The sequence below is a fragment of the Emys orbicularis genome, chromosome 4 (genome assembly GCF_028017835.1).
Source record: "Emys orbicularis isolate rEmyOrb1 chromosome 4, rEmyOrb1.hap1, whole genome shotgun sequence".
Classification (NCBI taxonomy): Eukaryota; Metazoa; Chordata; order Testudines; family Emydidae; genus Emys; species Emys orbicularis.
This window is the reverse complement of record NC_088686.1, coordinates 127,232,695-127,251,564: the sequence shown is the minus strand read 5'-3', so window position 1 is coordinate 127,251,564 and position 18,870 is coordinate 127,232,695. Positions and strand designations below refer to the sequence as shown.

At 44.8% G+C, this 18,870-nt stretch overlaps 1 protein-coding gene and 1 pseudogene across 2 annotated transcripts; both read right to left on the bottom strand.

The window, feature by feature from the left end:
• Positions 1–746: 746 nt before the first annotated feature.
• LOC135878336 (olfactory receptor-like protein OLF2) lies at positions 747–1,677 on the bottom strand (annotated as a pseudogene).
• An 11,811-nt stretch (positions 1,678–13,488) lies between these two features.
• LOC135878557 (olfactory receptor 5I1-like) lies at positions 13,489–17,200 on the bottom strand. Of its 2 annotated transcripts, XM_065404259.1 has the most exons (2): positions 17,147–17,200; positions 13,489–14,400 (listed from the first exon to the last, which is right to left on the bottom strand). In XM_065404259.1, exons 1-2 carry the CDS (start codon positions 17,198–17,200, stop codon positions 13,489–13,491), a joined length of 966 nt encoding a protein of 321 aa, XP_065260331.1. The 2 variants fall into 2 exon arrangements, with proteins under 2 accessions (XP_065260331.1, XP_065260332.1); XM_065404260.1 differs by lacking the exon at positions 17,147–17,200 and having other exon boundaries at positions 13,489–14,427.
• Positions 17,201–18,870: the final 1,670 nt, after the last annotated feature.

The window sequence follows — 18,870 nt, the reverse complement described above, 5'->3', positions numbered from 1 at the left end:
TCATATTCCCATAAAGCATTATGGGGTACAGCGTCACAGTGCCTTTAAGTGAGAAACTGTCTCAGACAAGGATTAAGGCTGTTGAGTTTTCATCACTAGAAAACGCGTCGTACTTCTTTTTTCATTTGTAACCATTTTCTGTATATAGTATCTTTGCTTAAATCTCTGTTCTTTTTTAGTAAAGGTATTCCTGGTTTTACTGTAAATCCCTCTCAGTGTAATGTATTAACATTAAAGTGCGACGCCTCAACTGATCTAGCAGGCTGGTGTGTATAGTGCCTCTCTGGAGACAGTGGACTCAGTAATTTCTGTGAGAGCCCAGTGACAGGGGCTGGATACTGCAGGGGAACACATTTCAAGGAGCTTTCGGGATTAGAGCGAAACTGAGATTACCTGCAAGGCAAAGTAAAAGCTGGCAGAGCTTTGGAGAAGATTGTCTGGGAGAGGGACTAATGAACTGGAGTGTCAAGGAGCTGACACACAGTTTAGCTCCTGCAAGTCCCTTGCTCACTGACACAGGGGGGAGACAGGGTGACTCATAGTCCTGAATTCCCCGAGAAAGCGTCACAATCTTCTTGAACATTGCTGGGGCCATCAGACATTGTTGGAACACAATAAAAGAAAAAAATAATACAAATAATTCACAGTGATAACATGCATGATGAGGAATGAGATTGCAGTGGAGTGGGAACTGATTTCTCCTGCTTCTCCCTCCCCATCAGTAACTCAGAATTGAGTAACCAGGCTCAAGAGAAGATTAGTAATTTATTCATCACTTTCCACAGGGCATCCTTCACCTCCTTGTTCCTCAGGCTGTAGATCAGGGGGTTCAGCATGGGGATCACCACGATGTAGAACACAGAGGCTATTTTGTCAATGTCTAGGGAGTAACTGGTGGAGGGTCGGAAATACATGAACAGGAGGGAACCAAGGAACATGTCGGCTGTCAGGTGGGAGGTGCAGGTGGAGAAGTCTTTGTGCCGGCCCTTGGCAGAGTGGATCCGCAGGATGGTGACGATGATATAGGTGTAGGAGAGGAGAATGTTCATAATGCTGCTCACAACAATGCAGCCAATCAAGGCAAACACCACAATCTCATTGACATGTGTGTTGGAGCAGGAGAGCAACAATACCAGCGGAAAATCACAGAAGAAATGATTGATGACATTGGAGCTGCAGAATGATAAATGAAAAGTAAAAATGGTGTGTACCATTGTATCCAGCAAGCCCACAGCATACACCTCAGCCACCAGCTGATGACAGAGCCACCTGCACATGGTGACTGTATAGAGCAGCAGGTTACAGATGGCCACATAACGGTAATATGCCATCACAGCCAACAGGAGGCAGTCAACATGACCAAAAGTACCAAAGAGATACATTTGCGCAGTGCAGGCATTATACAAAATCCTTTTACTTTTGGCTAAGAAGTTGAGCATCTTAGGGGAAATTATTGAGGAATAGCAGAGATCACAGAAAGACAAATTACCAACAAAAAGTACATGGGGTGTGGAGTTGGGAGTCAATCTTGATTAACCCGATCATCCCCAGATTCCCTACCAGGCTGACAATGTAGATCACTAGGAACAGCACAAAGAGGCAGACCTGCAGCTCCTGACAATCTGTCAATCCTGAGAGAATGAACTCAGTCACCGTTGAGTGATTTCCCTTTTCCATCTCCTCAGAACCGAGATCAGGGAGCTGCGATGACGTGGGCGGGTAGGTGACTCAGGAATTCTAGCCCTTCCCTGCAATGAGAGGAAGCAAAGGAATGATGGGGGTTAGTTTCTTCCGCTGCTGAATCAGGGAAAGGCTTTAATGCACAGAGCCAGATGTTCAGAGCTGGTTATTCCAGTTGTCTTCTAAAATATACGCACAGCATAAATATAAGAACCAATGGGTTAGTTATGCCCCAAACATGGGCATTGCTGGTCTCTAAGCACAGCAGCAAATAGTGACTTTTGACTCCTGCATGAGAATGTCAGTCTGAAAATAGGGGGTGAGAGTTAGTGTCAATCTGAGCTCTTCCCAATTCATACAAGGTGGGCTCTTTGCTCTGGCATTTCAGTTCTGGGTAAAGCTTAGTTACTTAGTGTGATAATTAAACTGTTCAGACATGAATATGGGCTTTGCATTAGTTTGCATGAAATCTTGGAGTCATAATGTAATGCACTGTCACCTCCCCAAGCTTGTAAACTGCTACTTTCTCCCAAAGATGAGGTTTTTTTTTTCCCTTTAGCACAAGGCATAGAGAATGGTGCTTTTGGTTCCAAAGGTCTTGGTTCAATCCCTGCTGATGACCATAGTGTCTGAATTTGTATGCGAGTTTGATTCAGTACAACAGCACGTACCTGCAGAAGACAGAGAGAGATGTGTCTTTGCTTCCCCCATCAAGATTAGCTGCCACTCTGCCATTCAGGAGGTTTTATACTGTTCTTGGTGACCTGGGGGACCAGATCCCAGAAGCAACTGGAAGTAGCTGTGCTCACCGAGATGCACAACAAACAATTAAAAGCACTAGGTTGGTCAAAGCCATCCCCAGTGTAACACATACACTGGGGCTTAATCTGAGCCACTCTTTGATTCTGTGTTATTAAACAGTCCCATTTCGACAACAAGAGTTACCAAGGGCTGAGCTACGGATATGTTTCATTCTGCTGCTCTCACTGGGAGCCAGGTGAAGAGTGGAATGGGTGCAATGTATATCCTGGGAGGAAAGGAGATTGGGGGACGAAATGGGATGTCAATGGGGTTACACCAGTGTAAGATGTCTGTGTCTCCGAATCCCTTCTTGTCCTACAAAATCATGTTCTCATCCTTCTCCCACTCTGTGACTCTAGTTAGAGCAAACACACCCGGGAATCGGTTTGGTATCGCATGCTGACCCCACACTCTGCCGAATAATAATGTTAACCAGCAGCATCTCCTTTATTTTTCTTCCCTCCCCTCCCTTTCACTTCTCCCCACCTCTTTTCCTCAGTCTTTCCATGTCGACTTTCTCCTCACATGATTTCCATTCTCCCTCCCCCCTCTCTCAGGGCTAGATTGTCACAGTCCTTCCTCAGCAATGCTCAATGCTGCTCAGATTGTGGATTCTGGCCATGATGGAGATGGCAGGGGCTGCTCACCCGACACACCTCTCTGGGAGCAAGTGGGTGGGGGAGATGACAAGGAGTGGAACGAACCCCAGCTCCATCCCCTTACTCACCAGCTAGAGTAGTTGACTGCCTGCACTCTGCCTGTGAGTAAGGGGGTAGGCTGCTCCAGGATGATTAAATATTGTTCTCCCCCGTAAGCAAAGGGAAGCATGACAGAAACTGTGACTGCCTGAGCCACACTCTGTTTTCCGGTCAGCTCCTTGTGCGGTGCAGCTACCCACCGACCCATACTCAGAGCCAATTGGAAGGTTACAATCTAGCATTGCATCTCCTTCCATTCATCCCTTTTCCCATGCTCCTACCCCTCTCTCTTACTCTAAGTTTTCCATTCTCAGTGTTCTCCCCTCAGCTCCTTCACCCTGGCCCCATCTCCACCTCTACCCCGGTTCTCAGATCACGTCCACCTCCTCCTGTAGTTCTCACTCATCAAGTCCTGTAGCCTTTGGGATTGGGATCTCTCTTATACAATAACAAAAGTGTCCAGAGCTTTAGTCTTGTGTTGTGACTCAGTTATAACACCGGCAGCTGAAATGCACTGCAAAGTTTAGTTCTCTTCCTACAGGTCTCAAGACCCAGCTATTTCTGTAATATCGATGGGTGCAATCACTCCCATGGATATTGTCCTAGAAGTGGCCCATTGTCCCTGGTCAAGCTAAGGAAGAGAGAATGTGCATTCTCCTCTGCCTTCTAGTGAGGTCACACAGGAGGGCGAGGCTCTGTCAGAACCTAGATTCGTAGATTCCCAGGCCAGATGGGATCATTGTGACCATCTAGTCTGACTTCCTGTCTAGCACAGGCCAGAGAACTGCCCCAAAATCATTCCTAGAGCAGCTTTTTTTAGAAAAACATCCAATCTTGATTTAAAAATTGTCAGTGATGGAGAATCAACCATGATCCTTGGTAAATAGTTCCAGGGGTTAATTACCCTCCCTGTTAAAAATGTACCCCTTATTTTTGGTCTGAATTTGTCAGTGTGCAGTACGTCTTTAGATAAGTCCTGATACAGTGAATTAATGTCTCATGGTGGAAAGAGAAATAAGTCCCTCAACCATTTTTGAATGTGTGTGTGTGTGTGTGTGTGTGTGTGTGTGGGGCGGGGGGGATTGGGGAAATCTCTGTCTCTTGTACTCTCATAGAGACAGACCCCCTCCTATCCACTGGGAGATGTTACATTGCATTTCATATGGTTTTCCAGGATGGGCCAAATCCTTCTTCTCTTTCTGGCCCCCGTGCACCAGGCTGGTAGCACAAAGGGAGAGCAAAGCCAACCCATTCACCAAGTTGAGAAGCCCCTGGCATGGGGGAACTCCCTGGGTAACGTAGAGTAGGTGTAGCCATATCTACACGATTGGCCCTTGCTGGTCCCCAGTTTAGGGGTGTGGCCAGAGAAAGGGGCAAGAGTCCCTTTGTGCTCTGTTGAGCCTTCTCCAGCACAATACAGGCTCATACCAGAACAACAGTATTTAAATACACAAACAAACCAACCCTAATGGGATAATATTAATTACTGTTGCAAAGAGCAAGAATTCTATTCAGGTTTACATTTTCCCTACTAGGTGGCAATAGCACCACTAGGAAGCCCCAGCTGTTGAGGGGCTGTTGATCCACTGTAACTTAATGCAGCTCTGAGGCTGCCCTAAGTTGTAATGGGAGGGCTGAACTGGTTCACTGGCTGGCCGCAGAATTGGGGACCACCAAGGTGCCCAGCTGAAGTCTGAGCCCTATTAATTTAACAGAGTTAAGAAAACATGACATTAAAGAACTGCCCGGCCCATGTCACATCCACCTCCCCTCCCACACAAGCTCTTAGGGCTCATGCCAGCAAACCACTTAGCGCACACTTAGCTTGGCTAACAGGAGTAGCCTCATGGAAATCAAGAGGATGACTGACGAGCTTCAAATTAAGCACACGTGTTTTTGCAGGATTGGGTCCTTAGTGAGCTACAACAGTGAATGGGGAGTAAGTACAAAGTCACCAGCCAGTCATAAAACCATCTAGTAGCAGCAGATGGAAGTGATGAATCAATGCCACTAAAGAATTGCAGCCCTTTGCTAGGCTGGACTAGGGGGCTTGGTATGTGGGAGCCCGTCACAGAGCACACTGATGAATAGCAGACCCAGGAGCTGATTTTGACCTCACTCACATTGGTTCCATAGGAAGAAGAACATGGGAGTGTGAAGGGAAGGACAGGTTGGTGTTGACAGATGTTTGTCTAACCTCTTATTTCATCCCTTGTCACTCCCTTGACTTCAGAGGAATTGCTCCTGACCTAGAGCAGGATAAGGGATATCAGAATTGGGTTTTACAGTGAGGTCTGCCTGAGAAAGCTTGACTCAGGGGTTTTATCTGCACTAGGAAATTTACTACCCGTTTTCCAGCAATGTTGCTGCCAGATGCAATGCAGGCTCTAATGCAGACTGGACACAGCTGCACCATTGCTGAAAATCAGGTGTGAGATTTCCAAGCGTTTCCACTGCATTCTGTGTGATTAAGCACCCAGGAAACGATTTTCAAATTAGAGTGTTTGGATGTCTCCATTGCGGGGCATGGAACTTGAGATGTCCTCAAAGGGCCTGATATTCTTATGGTGAGTGCTCGGCGTGTTCTGAAAATCTGACCTTTTACAGTGTCTCAAGCTGAGCACCCAAAAACTGAGGCACTAGTCACTCTTTAAACTCTTGGTCCCCATGCTGTGCAGTGTATGGCATGATTTGAGATAGGCTAATCCAGAGATGGTCCTCCAGGTTGGGGGTTAGGCAGAGGGCTAACAACTCTGTCCCATAAAAAACAAATTATGTTTATGGAAATAGCGATGGAGAAATCGACCATTACTGTGTGTGATTGCTTTCAGGAGTCAATGACCCGTATGACTGCCTGTGGTGAAAGCCGAAAGGAAGCCACTGGCATGAAGACTGAAGTGCTCCACACCAAGACAAAAACCAAACTTGGTTTTTGGAACGTATGGACAATGTACGAAACAGGGAAGCTAGCTCAGGTCACAGCAGAAATGAGACGCTACAGCTTACGCATCCTGGGTGTCAGCGAGAGTAGATGGACGGGATTAAGAAGATGAACAACAGCCTCAGGAGAAACTTTGCTGTATTCTGGACGGGATGATGGACAACTTCATGAGGGTGTTGCCATCCTTTTGAAGAAGCAAGTGGAGTATTCCCTGCTTGAATGGAAGTCCATCAGCAGGAGACTTATGAGAGCCAGACTGAAAGGGAAACACAATAATATCACCCTGATTCAGTGCTATGCACCAACAAATGACAGTGATGATGAAGTAAAGGACAAATTCTACCTTACATTACAGGCAGAGTTAGACAGAGTACAACGTCACAACCTAAGTATCGTCATGGGAGACCTGACATTTCAAAACTGAATGTAATGTTCTTACATTCTCAAATCAAAATGTTTTGTTTCATCTTGGTTTCACATTAATCTGTGTCCACTTGAGCTGCCTCGTGCCTTCATTCTCCTCTATGGGCCAGGCTTCCCAACTGGACTACATTTTCCCATGATGTGCCATGCTCACATGGTTCCCATGATGCACCTGTGACAATCTGTACCCCTGTGTCCACGCTTTTCAAAAGATTATGATTCATTTTGTACAAAGTGTGCCTTGTGAGGTATCATTTGAAAACTCATAATTTGCTGATCATTATTGTCCTGGTAATATATGTGTGGCAATATTGTATGTAAAGTTATAAGATTCCTCTGTATGTTAGTACTAAGATATGATCCAAGTCTGGGGAGCAGCCACAAACCAGTTCCCTGGAGACAAAAGGCAAACTGATGCCTCAGCCATGTGCCAACAAAATCAAATGGACTATCACCTGGTTAAGCAGCCACTCTTTGGCAGGGAAAAGAGTGTGGATGAAAAATCTACATCTTGACAAAGAAACAGCTTGGGGTTCCCATCCACATAGACTTTCTGTCTCCTGAACCCCAGCTCTGCAATCAAAGAACAGAAAAAAGGGAGAACAGAGGCCCCAAATTATCCTCCTTTTCTCTCTGCCCATGGCATCCACAACACCTGAAGAACAAAGGAAACAGCATTGGACTGGGGGAGGGATCCTGACAGAAATAAATTTAGCCAGTAAGATCGCTGAAGCATATGATGAAAGAGACCTTGCTTTTAATTCACACTAGTTTGTTAAGATAGGCATTAGTTGTGTTTTACTTTTATTTTTCTTGTAACCAATTTTGACTTTTACGCTTCACTGCTTATATTCACTTAAAATCTATTCTTTTGTAGTTAATAAATTTGTTTCATTGTTTTATCTAAATCAGTGTGTTTTTGGGTTGAAGTGTTTGGGAAACTCCATTTGGGATAACTGGATTTGTGCATATAATTTTCTATTAATAAAAATAGACTTTATATGAGCTTGTATTGTCCAGGAGAGAGTTGGGCAGTAAAAGATGTACATTTCTGGGGAAAGTCTGGGACTGGGGATTTGCTGGTGTCACTCTGCAGTGTAATTCAAGAATGACTGGCTATAGCACTCATATATTATAACTGGGAGTAATTTATATGCAGGAGGCTGTTGGTGAGCAGATGAGGAGTGGTTGCTCTCAGTGCAAAGGCACCCCAGGTTGGACAACTGAAGGGATGCAACTGTTCATCAATCCAGATTGTACCCTGGATATGTCACAGCACCATATTGGTTCAACCAGAGGTGCATCATGGAATATGGAGTCCAGCCAAGGAGCCTTACCCAGAGAGGAGAATGGGATCATGAAGCACCTGAACTACATCTCCTATGATGCCCTACAGCAACTGAGGCGAACTCAGATTAACCTCGAACTGACCTGAGACAAAAGCACTTCAATTCTGGTCAACAAACCAAAATATTTAGATTATGTTCGACCCAACCTAAAATGAAATATTTCATTTCAGTTTCCTCAGTGAAAAATAAAAAAATAGACAAAATCACAATTATAATATTTTCATTATTGTTCTTTTTTTTAACTGCTGCTGCACATGGAGCGGGGATCTTCCTTGAGCGGTCCACAATGATGCTCAATTCATTGTCCTGGGTTTTCACACTCATAGAATTCAGCCATGTAGATTAATAGTTTATAATTTCCCCACACCTCCCTGCCTCCCAGTGTGCTTACCGTGTGTTAATGCAGAGAAACGCATCTGCCATCATGTTCCAATAGCTGCTGAGCAGGGCTCCCCCCACACACAGTTCTGCCCATGCCACTCCATCCTGACTTGCAGCCCCCTACCATCCCAGTCCTGAGTTTTCCAACACACAGCTCTGCCAATGCCCCTCAATCCCAACCAGTGGGCCCTAGCCCTTGTCACAGGCCCAATGACTCCCTCCATCAGGGGGTCCCATGGGGAGGCAGATCAGCATTGTATGTTGCTAACGCAGTTGCAAGCATCACAAGGCATTTTGGGGGAGGGTCAAAGGTGTGAGTGTGAAATGGAAGATTCCTTGGCAGGTTGCAAGAAGCCAAGAGGAGGAAGGAGGAAGAGAGCAGAGAATGGGTTAACTCGACACTTTAGCTAGCTCCGTGTGAAGATAAGCCGTTGGCCCCAGTCCAAGGTCATGAGCGTGACGAGAAATCTGCAGCTGTCTAGCCATGAAAAAAAGAGAACGAAGTTGAGCAGGGTTGCAGAGATAGCAGTGAGAACAGTGAAAGCGAATGAGACAGCAAAGGCCAACAGGGGGGAAAACAAAGTCTCTGGAGCTGGTGTGTTTTGGGAAGCCGAGGAGGCTACAGCAAGCCAGTTTGGACTGGTACAAAGAGCACCAGAAACAGAGGGAACTGGACGAAAACACCCCCAAAGGAACCCAGGACATAAAACCCTCCCAAGATCAAAGCAAGTTGGAGATTACAGCGGACCCCGGACAACCTGGGCATAGGACAGAACTCCCATCCACCCTTCCCCCTCTTCTTTTTACATTACCCCCAGGCTTGGCCAGCCTCGGGTAGAGCGTGTGTGAGTATGAAAGTGGGTTAGGGCTTGGGGCACTAATGCTTTCTTCCTTCCTCTGAGTGACGTGGGGAGCACCCATCATTCTCCGCTGTTATTTTATTATTTTATTAATAAAGCTTTAAAACTTAGACACTTGGTGTGTTTCGTCAGCTCCTCCCCAAATGATCCCATGGCCTCAGCCTGATCACCTGACGCCTCAGGCAAATTGGTAACAGAAATCTGTCACAGTTTTGGTGGAGAATTGCGGAGGGGCGGGGCCCTGCGGAGCGCACCAACTGTTCTGCCCTTGGCATTTCATGTTTGCTCTGTCCGGCATTGTTGAGAATTTTATGATTAAAGGTGAGCCCCACCCTCAGTCGTAGCATGACTAAGAACCGGAGGGAGGTTTAGCATTCCTCTCTCCACCCCGGTCAGGTGGGGGAAGGGTGCAGGTGGGTCTACCCCCAGTCATAGCAGTACCGGGCAATAGGAAACAATCCTCAGTGCGTACACCCTCAGTTGTAGTATGACTGAGTATAAAAGGAGAACTTAGAGTTTCTCGCTCTGCCCGGGAAGGGTTTTGCATTTGGTATATGGACCCTCGGTGGTAGAGAGGACCGAGTAATACGTAGGGAGGCTTAGCGTCTCTCCCTCCAGCCCAGGAGGGTGAGCATTGTAAATCCCGGTGCCGGTCGGTGTGGGCAGCGTGAAATCTCAAGAGTGTTACTAATGGTTTGTTATAATATGTTCAGAAAACAGAAGGGTACAGCTGCGGACTCGGGAGTCCCGCAGTCGTGGGCGATAGCATCAACGATGGGTTCAAGGCCGGACGTAAGGGCATTAGGGAGCACGGACATGGTAGTCCAGCTACCCGGTCAGCTGGCGTCACGGGAGGCAGGTGAACCTGATACCCGAGCCACGGGAGAGGCGGCAAAGAGGGAAGGGACCCTGCTGCCTCTTTCAAAGGGGGGTGAGGACCCTAAGGGCATAGTAGCAAAAGTAAAGAAAAAAGTAAGTGCAGAGATGGGGAATTTAAATCCCTAAAACAGTACTTAAAATAATAAAATCTGAGTTAATTAAAGTGTCATTTTAAAAAATAAGCAAGTAATTTAAAAAAAAATAAAAAGTTAACTCTGTAAATGCTAAAAAAAATCTAAGCAGTTAAAAAATTTAAAAATATTTTTTAAAAAGTCTTGGTTTCTTTGCAGCCATTCTAAAAAAAAAAGAAAGGGGGGGGGGCATTTCCAAAAAAAGTCTGTAAATAAGCCAAGCAAAAAAAAAACCAATCTTATTTATATCATTTGACTATAAACAATTTAGTCAAATTTGCTAAAAAAAACATAAGGGGTGTCTATTAAAACGTAACTGCCCCAAATAAATATAAATGTAATCTATATAAGCTGTGTATAAATTAAAGTAGTATAAAAATATTAAAAAACAAACAAAATAAATTGGTTTTATTTTTAAATAATACCACTAAAATCCATTTAAATATTTCATTCAAAATTGCAAAACCAAAAAATGTTTTTTGCCGAACACAGGTAACTAGAGTGTTGTTTGGCTTTGGTATTTGGCATTTAACCTTTAAGGGGTAACTCAATGCTTTACAAAATTTAAAATGTTTTTAAATAAAAACTAAAGTCATGGCTGCAACAAAGCAGTCAAAGCCAAAAAAAAAATTAAATTTGTTTTTTGGTAACAAAATAGCAAATAAAAGCTGTAATAAAAAAAACAACAGTGCCCCACACTGAGCCTTGAGGTGGCTCTGGGTAATCAAACTATCACTTTGCCAAGGGTACATAAAAATTTTATAAGCACAAAAACAGGTACACCTTATGTAAAAATTAATATGGCTAATAGTATAAAAATTAAATTATAAAAAAATTGCATTTTCCCCAAAACATATGCAGTATATATTATTAAAAAAAAATTAAAAAATGCAAACCTACCATGCTACTTAATTAAAATACTATAAGGGCTCCAAAGGGAGCCATAAAGGGTTGTGTTTTCCTTTTCAAATCACTGTTTGTTTTTAAAATAAAAAATTAAGTGCATAAGTGCAGATAGTAACCCTAGCCACCGTGTCAGAGGAAGGGTGGAAACTGAAATGGTGACCCCTCACAACAAAATGTTGATTCGGGGTCAAGGGGGGACTGTCACAGGCCCAAGGACTCCCTTCCTCAGGGGGTCCCATGGGGAGGCAGATCAGCATTGTATGTTGCTAACGCGGTTGCAAGCATCACAAGGCATTTCGGGGGAGGGTCAAAGGTGTAAGTGTAGAGTGGAGGGCAAGGCATTTCGGGGGAGGGTCAAAGGTGTGAGTGTGAAATGGAAGATTCCTTGGCAGGTTGCAAGAGGCCAAGAGGAGGAAGGAGGAAGAGAGCAGAGAATGGGTTAACTCGACACTTTAGCTAGCTCCATGTTTAAAAAATAGGGTCCAAGGTCATGGGCGCAACAAGAAATCTACGGCTATCTAGCCATAAAAAAAATAAAAATAATAATAATTAAAAAAAAAAGTTAAGCAGGCCTGCAAAAATAGCAATAAAAACAATAAAAACAAATAAAACAGCAAAGGCAAACAGGGGGGAAAACAAAGTATCTAAAGCCGGTGTGTTTTAAAAAGCCAAGAAGGCCACAGCAAGCCAGTTTGGACTGGTACAAAGAGCATCAGAAACAGAGGGCACTGGACGAAAACACCCCCAAAGGAACCCAGGACATAAAACCCTCCCAAAAGCCAAAGCAAGTCAGAAATTACAGCGGACCCTGGACAACCTGGGCATAGGACAGAACTCCCGTCCACCCTTCCCCATCTTCTTACGTTACACTCAGGCTTGGCCAGCCTCGGGTAAAGCATGTGTGAGTATGAAAGTGGGTTAGGGCTTGGGGCACTAATGCTTTCTTCCTTCCTCTAAGTAACGTGGGAAGCACCCATCACTCTCCGCTGTTATATTATTATTTTATTAATAAAGCTTTAAAACTTAGACACTTGGTGTGTTTCGTCATCTCCTCCCCAAACAATCCTGTGGCCTCAGCCTGATCACCTAACGCCTCAGGCAAGTTGGTAAGAAAAATCTCACCCTCATACACACAGCTCTGACAATGCCCCTTCATCAGGACACACAACCTCCCCTGCTAGCCCAATCCTGGGCTCCCCACACATAGTGCTCTACTAATGTCCCTACCTCCTGACCTGCAGCCCCACTGCTATACCAGTCCTGGGCTCCCTTCCCTGCCCCCTTAGCTCTTCTGATGCCCCTCAGTCCTAAACAGCCCAAATAATTCCTTTCTCTTCCACATGGTTTTGTCCCTAATTTGTACAATCAACTCCACTTCTGTGGCACACATGAACTTCAGGGCCTACATTTTCAAACCTTCTCTCATTTTGGGCACCTCCATTTTTGTGTCCAGCTTAAGATACCAAAGGCCTTGTTTCCCAGAAGCATTGAAACCACTCAGTTCCCATTGTTTCGAAACTACATCATAGGTATGGAACAGCTTCTGTAGGAGGAGAGATTAATTAGATTGGGACTTTTCAGCTTGGAAAAGAGACAACTAAGGGTGATATGACAGAGGTTTATAAAATCATGACTGGTGTGGAGAAAGTAAATAAGGAAGTTTAATTTACTCCTCATAATACAAGAACTAGGGGTCACCAAAAGAAATTACTAGGCAGCAGGTTTAAAACAAACAAAAGGAAGTATTTCTTCACACAAAGCACAGTCAACCTGTGGAACTCTTTGCCAGAGGATATTGTGAAGGCCAAGACAATAACAGAGTTCAAAAAAGAACTAGATAAATTCATGGAGGCTAGATCCATCAATGGCTATTAGCCAGGATGGGCAGGGATGGTGTCCCTAGACTCTGTTTGCCAGAAGCTGGGAATAGACGACAGGGGATGGATCACTTGATGATTACCTGTTCTGTTCATTCTCTCTGGGGCACCTGACATTGGCCACTGTTGGAAGTAGGATACTGGGCTAGATGGACCTTTGGTCTGACCCAGTATGTCCATTCTTATGTTCTTATGGAGCGCACAGCACCTCTGAAAATCAGACCTTCAGTGTCTGGAGTTGGGCATCTAAAAAATGGAGGCGTATAAAATTAAAGGCCTCTTTTGAAAATGTGGGCCTGAAAGATCTGGGTTCCCTGCTCCAGGATGAGAAGTGCACATTTTACCCACTGTGTTGCATTGATGTGCCAGATTCTTGGCTGAGGTAAATCGGCATAGCCCCATTGAAGCCAAGAGAGTTACAATGATTCATACCAACTGGCCCATCAATGGTTACGTCCTTATACAGTGGATATGTTAGAACAAAGAAACTCCCTGAAATTAATGGAGGCACCAGCAGCCCTATGGAGCACGTGCCACTTATTCTTTATTGATTCTCCACAAATCACATCAAATGAGGACATATTTTCCTCCTAATCACTCTCCTCAGGGCATCCTTCACTTCTGCATTCCTCAGGCTGTAGATAAGTGGGTTCAGCATGGGGATCACCACTGTATAGAACACAGACACCACCATGTCCTGGTCGAGGGCATAGCTGGAACTGGGCCGTAAATACATAAAGCTAAGAGTCCCATATAACATAGTGACTACAGTCAGGTGGGAGGTACAGGTAGAGAAGGCTTTTCTCCTCCCCTTGGCAGAACGGATCTGCAGGATGGCTGCCAGGATGTACAGGTAGGAGACAAGGATGATCAGGAGAGAAATGGTTGCTTCCACGCTTCCCAAGATGAAGAGCAGCATCTCGTTGATGGTGGTATCGGAGCAGGAGAGTGCTAAGAGTGGGGGGATGTCACAGAAAAAATGACTGATGATGTTGGAACTGCAAAAGGACAAGCTAAAAGTAAAACACGTGTGTATCATAGAACTTACAGCGCTGCAAGCATACGAGCCAGCCACCAGCTGGGCACAGACTCTGGGGGACATGACAGCTGTATAGAGTAGTGGGTTACAGACAGCCACATACCGGTCATATGCCATTGCCGACAGAAGCAAGAGATCAGCAGTCGCGAAGATAACAAAAAAATACATTTGTGCAGCACAGCTGATGTAGGAGATGGCTTTGCTGTCTGCTAAGAAGTTCACCAACATCTTGGGTATGACAGCTGAGCTGTTACAGGCATCTACCAGGGACAAGTGGCTGAGGAAAAAATACATGGGCGTGTGAAGCTGGGAATCCATCCTGATTAATGCAATCATCCCAAGATTCCCCATGAGGGTGATAAGGTAGATTGTGAGGAACAACACAAAGAAGGTGACCTGCAGCTCTGGACAATCTGGGAATCCCAAGAGAATGAACTCAGCCATTGTGGTATAATTGGCCATGCTCTGGTATTCATCCTATGATATCTGTGGAGAGACATGCAGCAGAAGATCATTTGCAAATAGAGTCCTTCCCTAAAACTGACCTTGACTTCAGGAGCAAATGCACCAAGTACAGTCAGAAGAAGGTTGATTTGTCCCAGCAGCAGGGCCATCTTTAGGCATAGGCAACATACTCAGCTGCGTAGGGCACCTGAAAATTTGGGGCACCACTGGGTCTTAGTGTCTACCCCCCATCTTTCCTGTCTCTGTTCTGACCCTTCCAGCGGGCTCCCACAGCTGGCTGCTGTAGCCTGGTGACTCTTCCTCAGGAGGGGATCTAGTAGTTAAAAGTGAAAAAGTCTCCAGCCTGCCAGACCTATTAGCACAACACTGAAACTGTTAAAGAGCCATGCAAGGGGTAATGAAGCCATTTAACAGGCATTTGCGAAACCCCAGGTATATACTGTCAGTTTCTGAATTTACTGACAAAAACAGTTGTGCATTACTGTAATATTTACTCAGCACATGTTAGTCTACAGGACCTTAGTTTAAAAATTGCTTTAAAAATATTTCATTAGTGTGTTGGTGAAGATTATAAAATCACATCTCTAAAAAATCCTTGCATAGATTTTTAGATGCACAATCATCTTTAGCCTTAAATGCTTAGAACTTCAGACATAGAGTTTTTTAAATAAATCCTTCAAAAGACCACCCTTATCTAAAATACACATTTTAATTACTATAGTAAAAAAAAACTTGCTTCCAAAGTCTTCCTGTCCTTTCTGTCCATCCCTTTCTCCCTTCACTCTCTCGCCCACCCACTGAAGAGAGCCCTAAAAGAGACAACACCCCTTTCCTTCCAGATAGCTGGACAAAGAGTTTCCCTTTCTTTACTTCTGACAATCTGATGAACTAGATTTAAGAGAAGCCTCCAGCAAAATCAGTACCTTAGTAAGATATAAAATCCTTTGTTATGCCTAAAATCTTTGGAAACATATTTTTTAAAGTTGGTGAAATTTCATAAACATGTCTATTGTTATGGAGATCACACAAAGTAAATTAGTGTTCCCTTTTTCTGAAAACAATGAACATTGTTATGAACACATTAAACCTCTGTGACTGATTAATTTAAAATAATGTCTGTTTCAGTGAGTTAAATATGTAGTAATCTGGAATTATTACTTTATGAAGGCTTAAGAGTACATTTAAAATATAAAATCTGCTTAGAAATACTGATTAAGAAACTGTAAAACAGAGAAGAGCTGCATCATGTATTCCCTAATATTTAATGTTGCATTCAGCAAGACAACTGACTCACCCTTACTACAAAGTTTTTGCAAATAAATGTCTGACAAACTTCAGGGCATATCAAAAAACCTGTGACTGACATTTTTTATTCCCAAGTTTAGTGCTTTTAATTAGGTACCTTCTGCATGTCCATTCTGCGTGAGGGAGAGGGTACGGGGGTCTCTGCGGGGAACTGTGACTCTCTGCCACCATGAGGCGGGCTGGGCATCTTGTTATCCTTTGCTGCCTCATCCCTCCCCCCCTGCCCCTGCTCCACTGGGCTGCGAGCTCGGGCTGCCATAGGGCATAGGGGCACCAGTTTAATAATACTGCGTAGGGCCCCATAAATCCTAAGGACGGCCCTGCCCAGCAGAAATGTGTCTGATACTAGCCCTGCAGTGCAAACTGAGAATCAGTAGCCACTGGAAGTAGAGCCCTGCATGGGACTACTTTTAATCCCGCTCTATCCCGTCCTGCTATTATGGCAGCAGGTCCTGTGGGACCCACGGGATCCCAGTTCCGCTTCAGGGCTCTACACTAGTTCCGCGCAGGACTCTATCTGGAAGGCAACACAGGCCTGGAGGATACCAGATCCTTTGTGTAGGGCCTGATTCTGCAAGGTGCTGGTAGGTGCTGAAATCAGTGGAAAGGTTCCCAATCGGAGACAGATCCAGTCCAGTGTTCTTCCTGATGCGTACTGAGCACCATCACCTCCCAGTAAATTTAATGGAAGACAAGGGTGCTGATCTCCATGCAGGATAAGACCCTTTCATTCATCCACAGTCTAATATATTTTGCCATCAGGAGATTTCGCCTGACATTCAACCTAAATTCTCCTTTTCTCCATTACATCCCAGGACTCCCGTTTAGAACCTTTGTGGTACTTACACCCAGGGGTGGCTCTATGTTTTTTGCCACCCCAAGCATGGCTGTCAGGCGGCTTTCGGCGGCATGCTTGCAGGCGGTCCGCTGGTCACGCAGATTCGGCGGCATGCCTGCGGGAGGTCCGCTGGTGCCGCACCTTCAGTGTCCCTGCCGCCGAATTGCGGCCGAAGCCGCGGGACCGGCGGACCTCCCGCAGGCATGCCGCCGAACGCAGCCAGACTGCTGACCTCACAGCGACCGGCAGGCCACCCCCCGCAGCTTGCTGCACTGATGCCTGGAGCCGCCCCTGCTTACACCATTCCTTCTGGGCCAGATTTTCAAAAGAGCACAGCACCCAGCAACCCCTATTTAGGCACCTAAAGGAAGTAGTTCTTTATTTTCCAAGATTCCTTTCATTTACTCATTTCCCCATTCCATCTCGAAAAGCTTTCATGTTGTCCGGCCCAACTGATTATTTATAAACCTCAGTGCTGCCTGTTGCTTTTATTTCTGTTCCCCAAACCATTTTTCGTGAATTGTTGTCCACTTAATATGTCCTACATAGTGTTTTTAGGGATAGACGCTAGACTTCAGGGACAGTATTCCCCAGGATTGCTTTTCTTTCCTTTATCAAAATCTGCATCACGTCTGCTCTTCTCTTGTCTTTTTGTTCTGTGTTTGTACAGTACCTAGCACAGTGGAGATCGAGATGGAGACCCGGGACTACAGCTCCTAGGTGTTACTGCAATACATATAAATTCATTAATAATAATCAACATCATCATCGTCAATAGCTTAGTAAAGACAAATATTTATGCACTGTTGTAAAGATAAAGAATAGCTGGAATTGTTCAATAAATATATATTTGAAACAAAGCTGGATGATACTGATATTATATAATGATCATTACATACTTTCTGTTCCAATTCTAATCTAAGGAGGATGTTAAATATCACTTTTACAGTCAGCATTTTTAAATCAGCAGACCTGGATAACTTACACCCCAAGACTTTCAAAAGTATTGACCAAGGAGCTCTCTGGACCTCTGCTGATAATTTTTAATAAGTCTTGGACAAATGGGGAAGATCTGGAAGACTGGAAGAAAGCTGATGATGTGCCAATGTTTAGAATATTTAACTTCAATCTGAGGCAAAATGAAAGAATGGATGATATGGGACTCAATCAATGAAGAATAAAAAGATGATAATGTAATTAATCCTGACCAACATGGTTTCATGGACAATAGGTCTTGCGAAGCAAATTTAATATACCTCTATGCAGAGATTACAACCCTGGCTGGTAAATTGTTTGAAGTAAAATTTACTTAGAATTCTGGGAGGCGTTTTCCTTAGCCTCACACGATATCATAAAGCAGGGCTGTGAAGAGGATGTAGAGGTAATTATAGATAACCAATTTAATATGTGCTCCCAGTGTGATCCTATGGCTAAAAGGGCTAATGCCATACCTGACTGCATGAAGAGTGGACCATTAAATGAGAGTAGGGAGGTGACATTTCCTCTCAATACAACATTGGTGGCACCATTGCTGGGAAATTGTATCTTGTTCTGGTATCAGTTTACACACACATACACACACACATAGAGAGAGCTCTGCCAATGCCCTTCAGTCCTGAACTGCAGTGCTCCCTGGTATTCCAAGCCTGAGACCCGACCATAGTTCTGCCGATACCTTTGAATCCTAACCTTCAACTACCCCCTTGCTATTCTAGCCACAGGCTACACACTCACACACATAGGGTGACCAGACAACAAATGTGAAAAATTGGGACAGGGGTGGGGGGTAATTGGAGCCTATATAAGAAAAAGACCCCAAAATCAGGACTGTCCCTATAAAATCAGGACATCTGGTCACCCTACACACAGAGAGAGAGAGAGAGCGAGAGCGAGAGAGAGAGAGCACTCTGTTGATGCCCCTCAACCTTGACCCACAGCCTCCCTGCTATTCCAGCCCTGGACTCACCATTCACTGCTCTGACCCACAGTCTCTCTGCCAGTCCAATACTGTGATCTACTACATATCTCATTTTACCGGAGTCCATCAGTTTCCGTTTAACCTGAACATTCGCACAGTTAGTTGACAGATTTCAGAGTAGCAGCCGTGTTAGTCTGTATCCGCAAAAAGAACAGGAGTACTTGTGGCACCTTAGGGCTGGTCTACACTAACCCCCCCACTTCGGACTAAGGTACGCAAATTCAGCTACGTTAATAACGTAGCTGAATTCGAAGTACCTTAGTCCGAAGTTACCGCGGTCCAGACGCGGCAGGAAGGCTCCCCCGTCGATGCTGCGTAC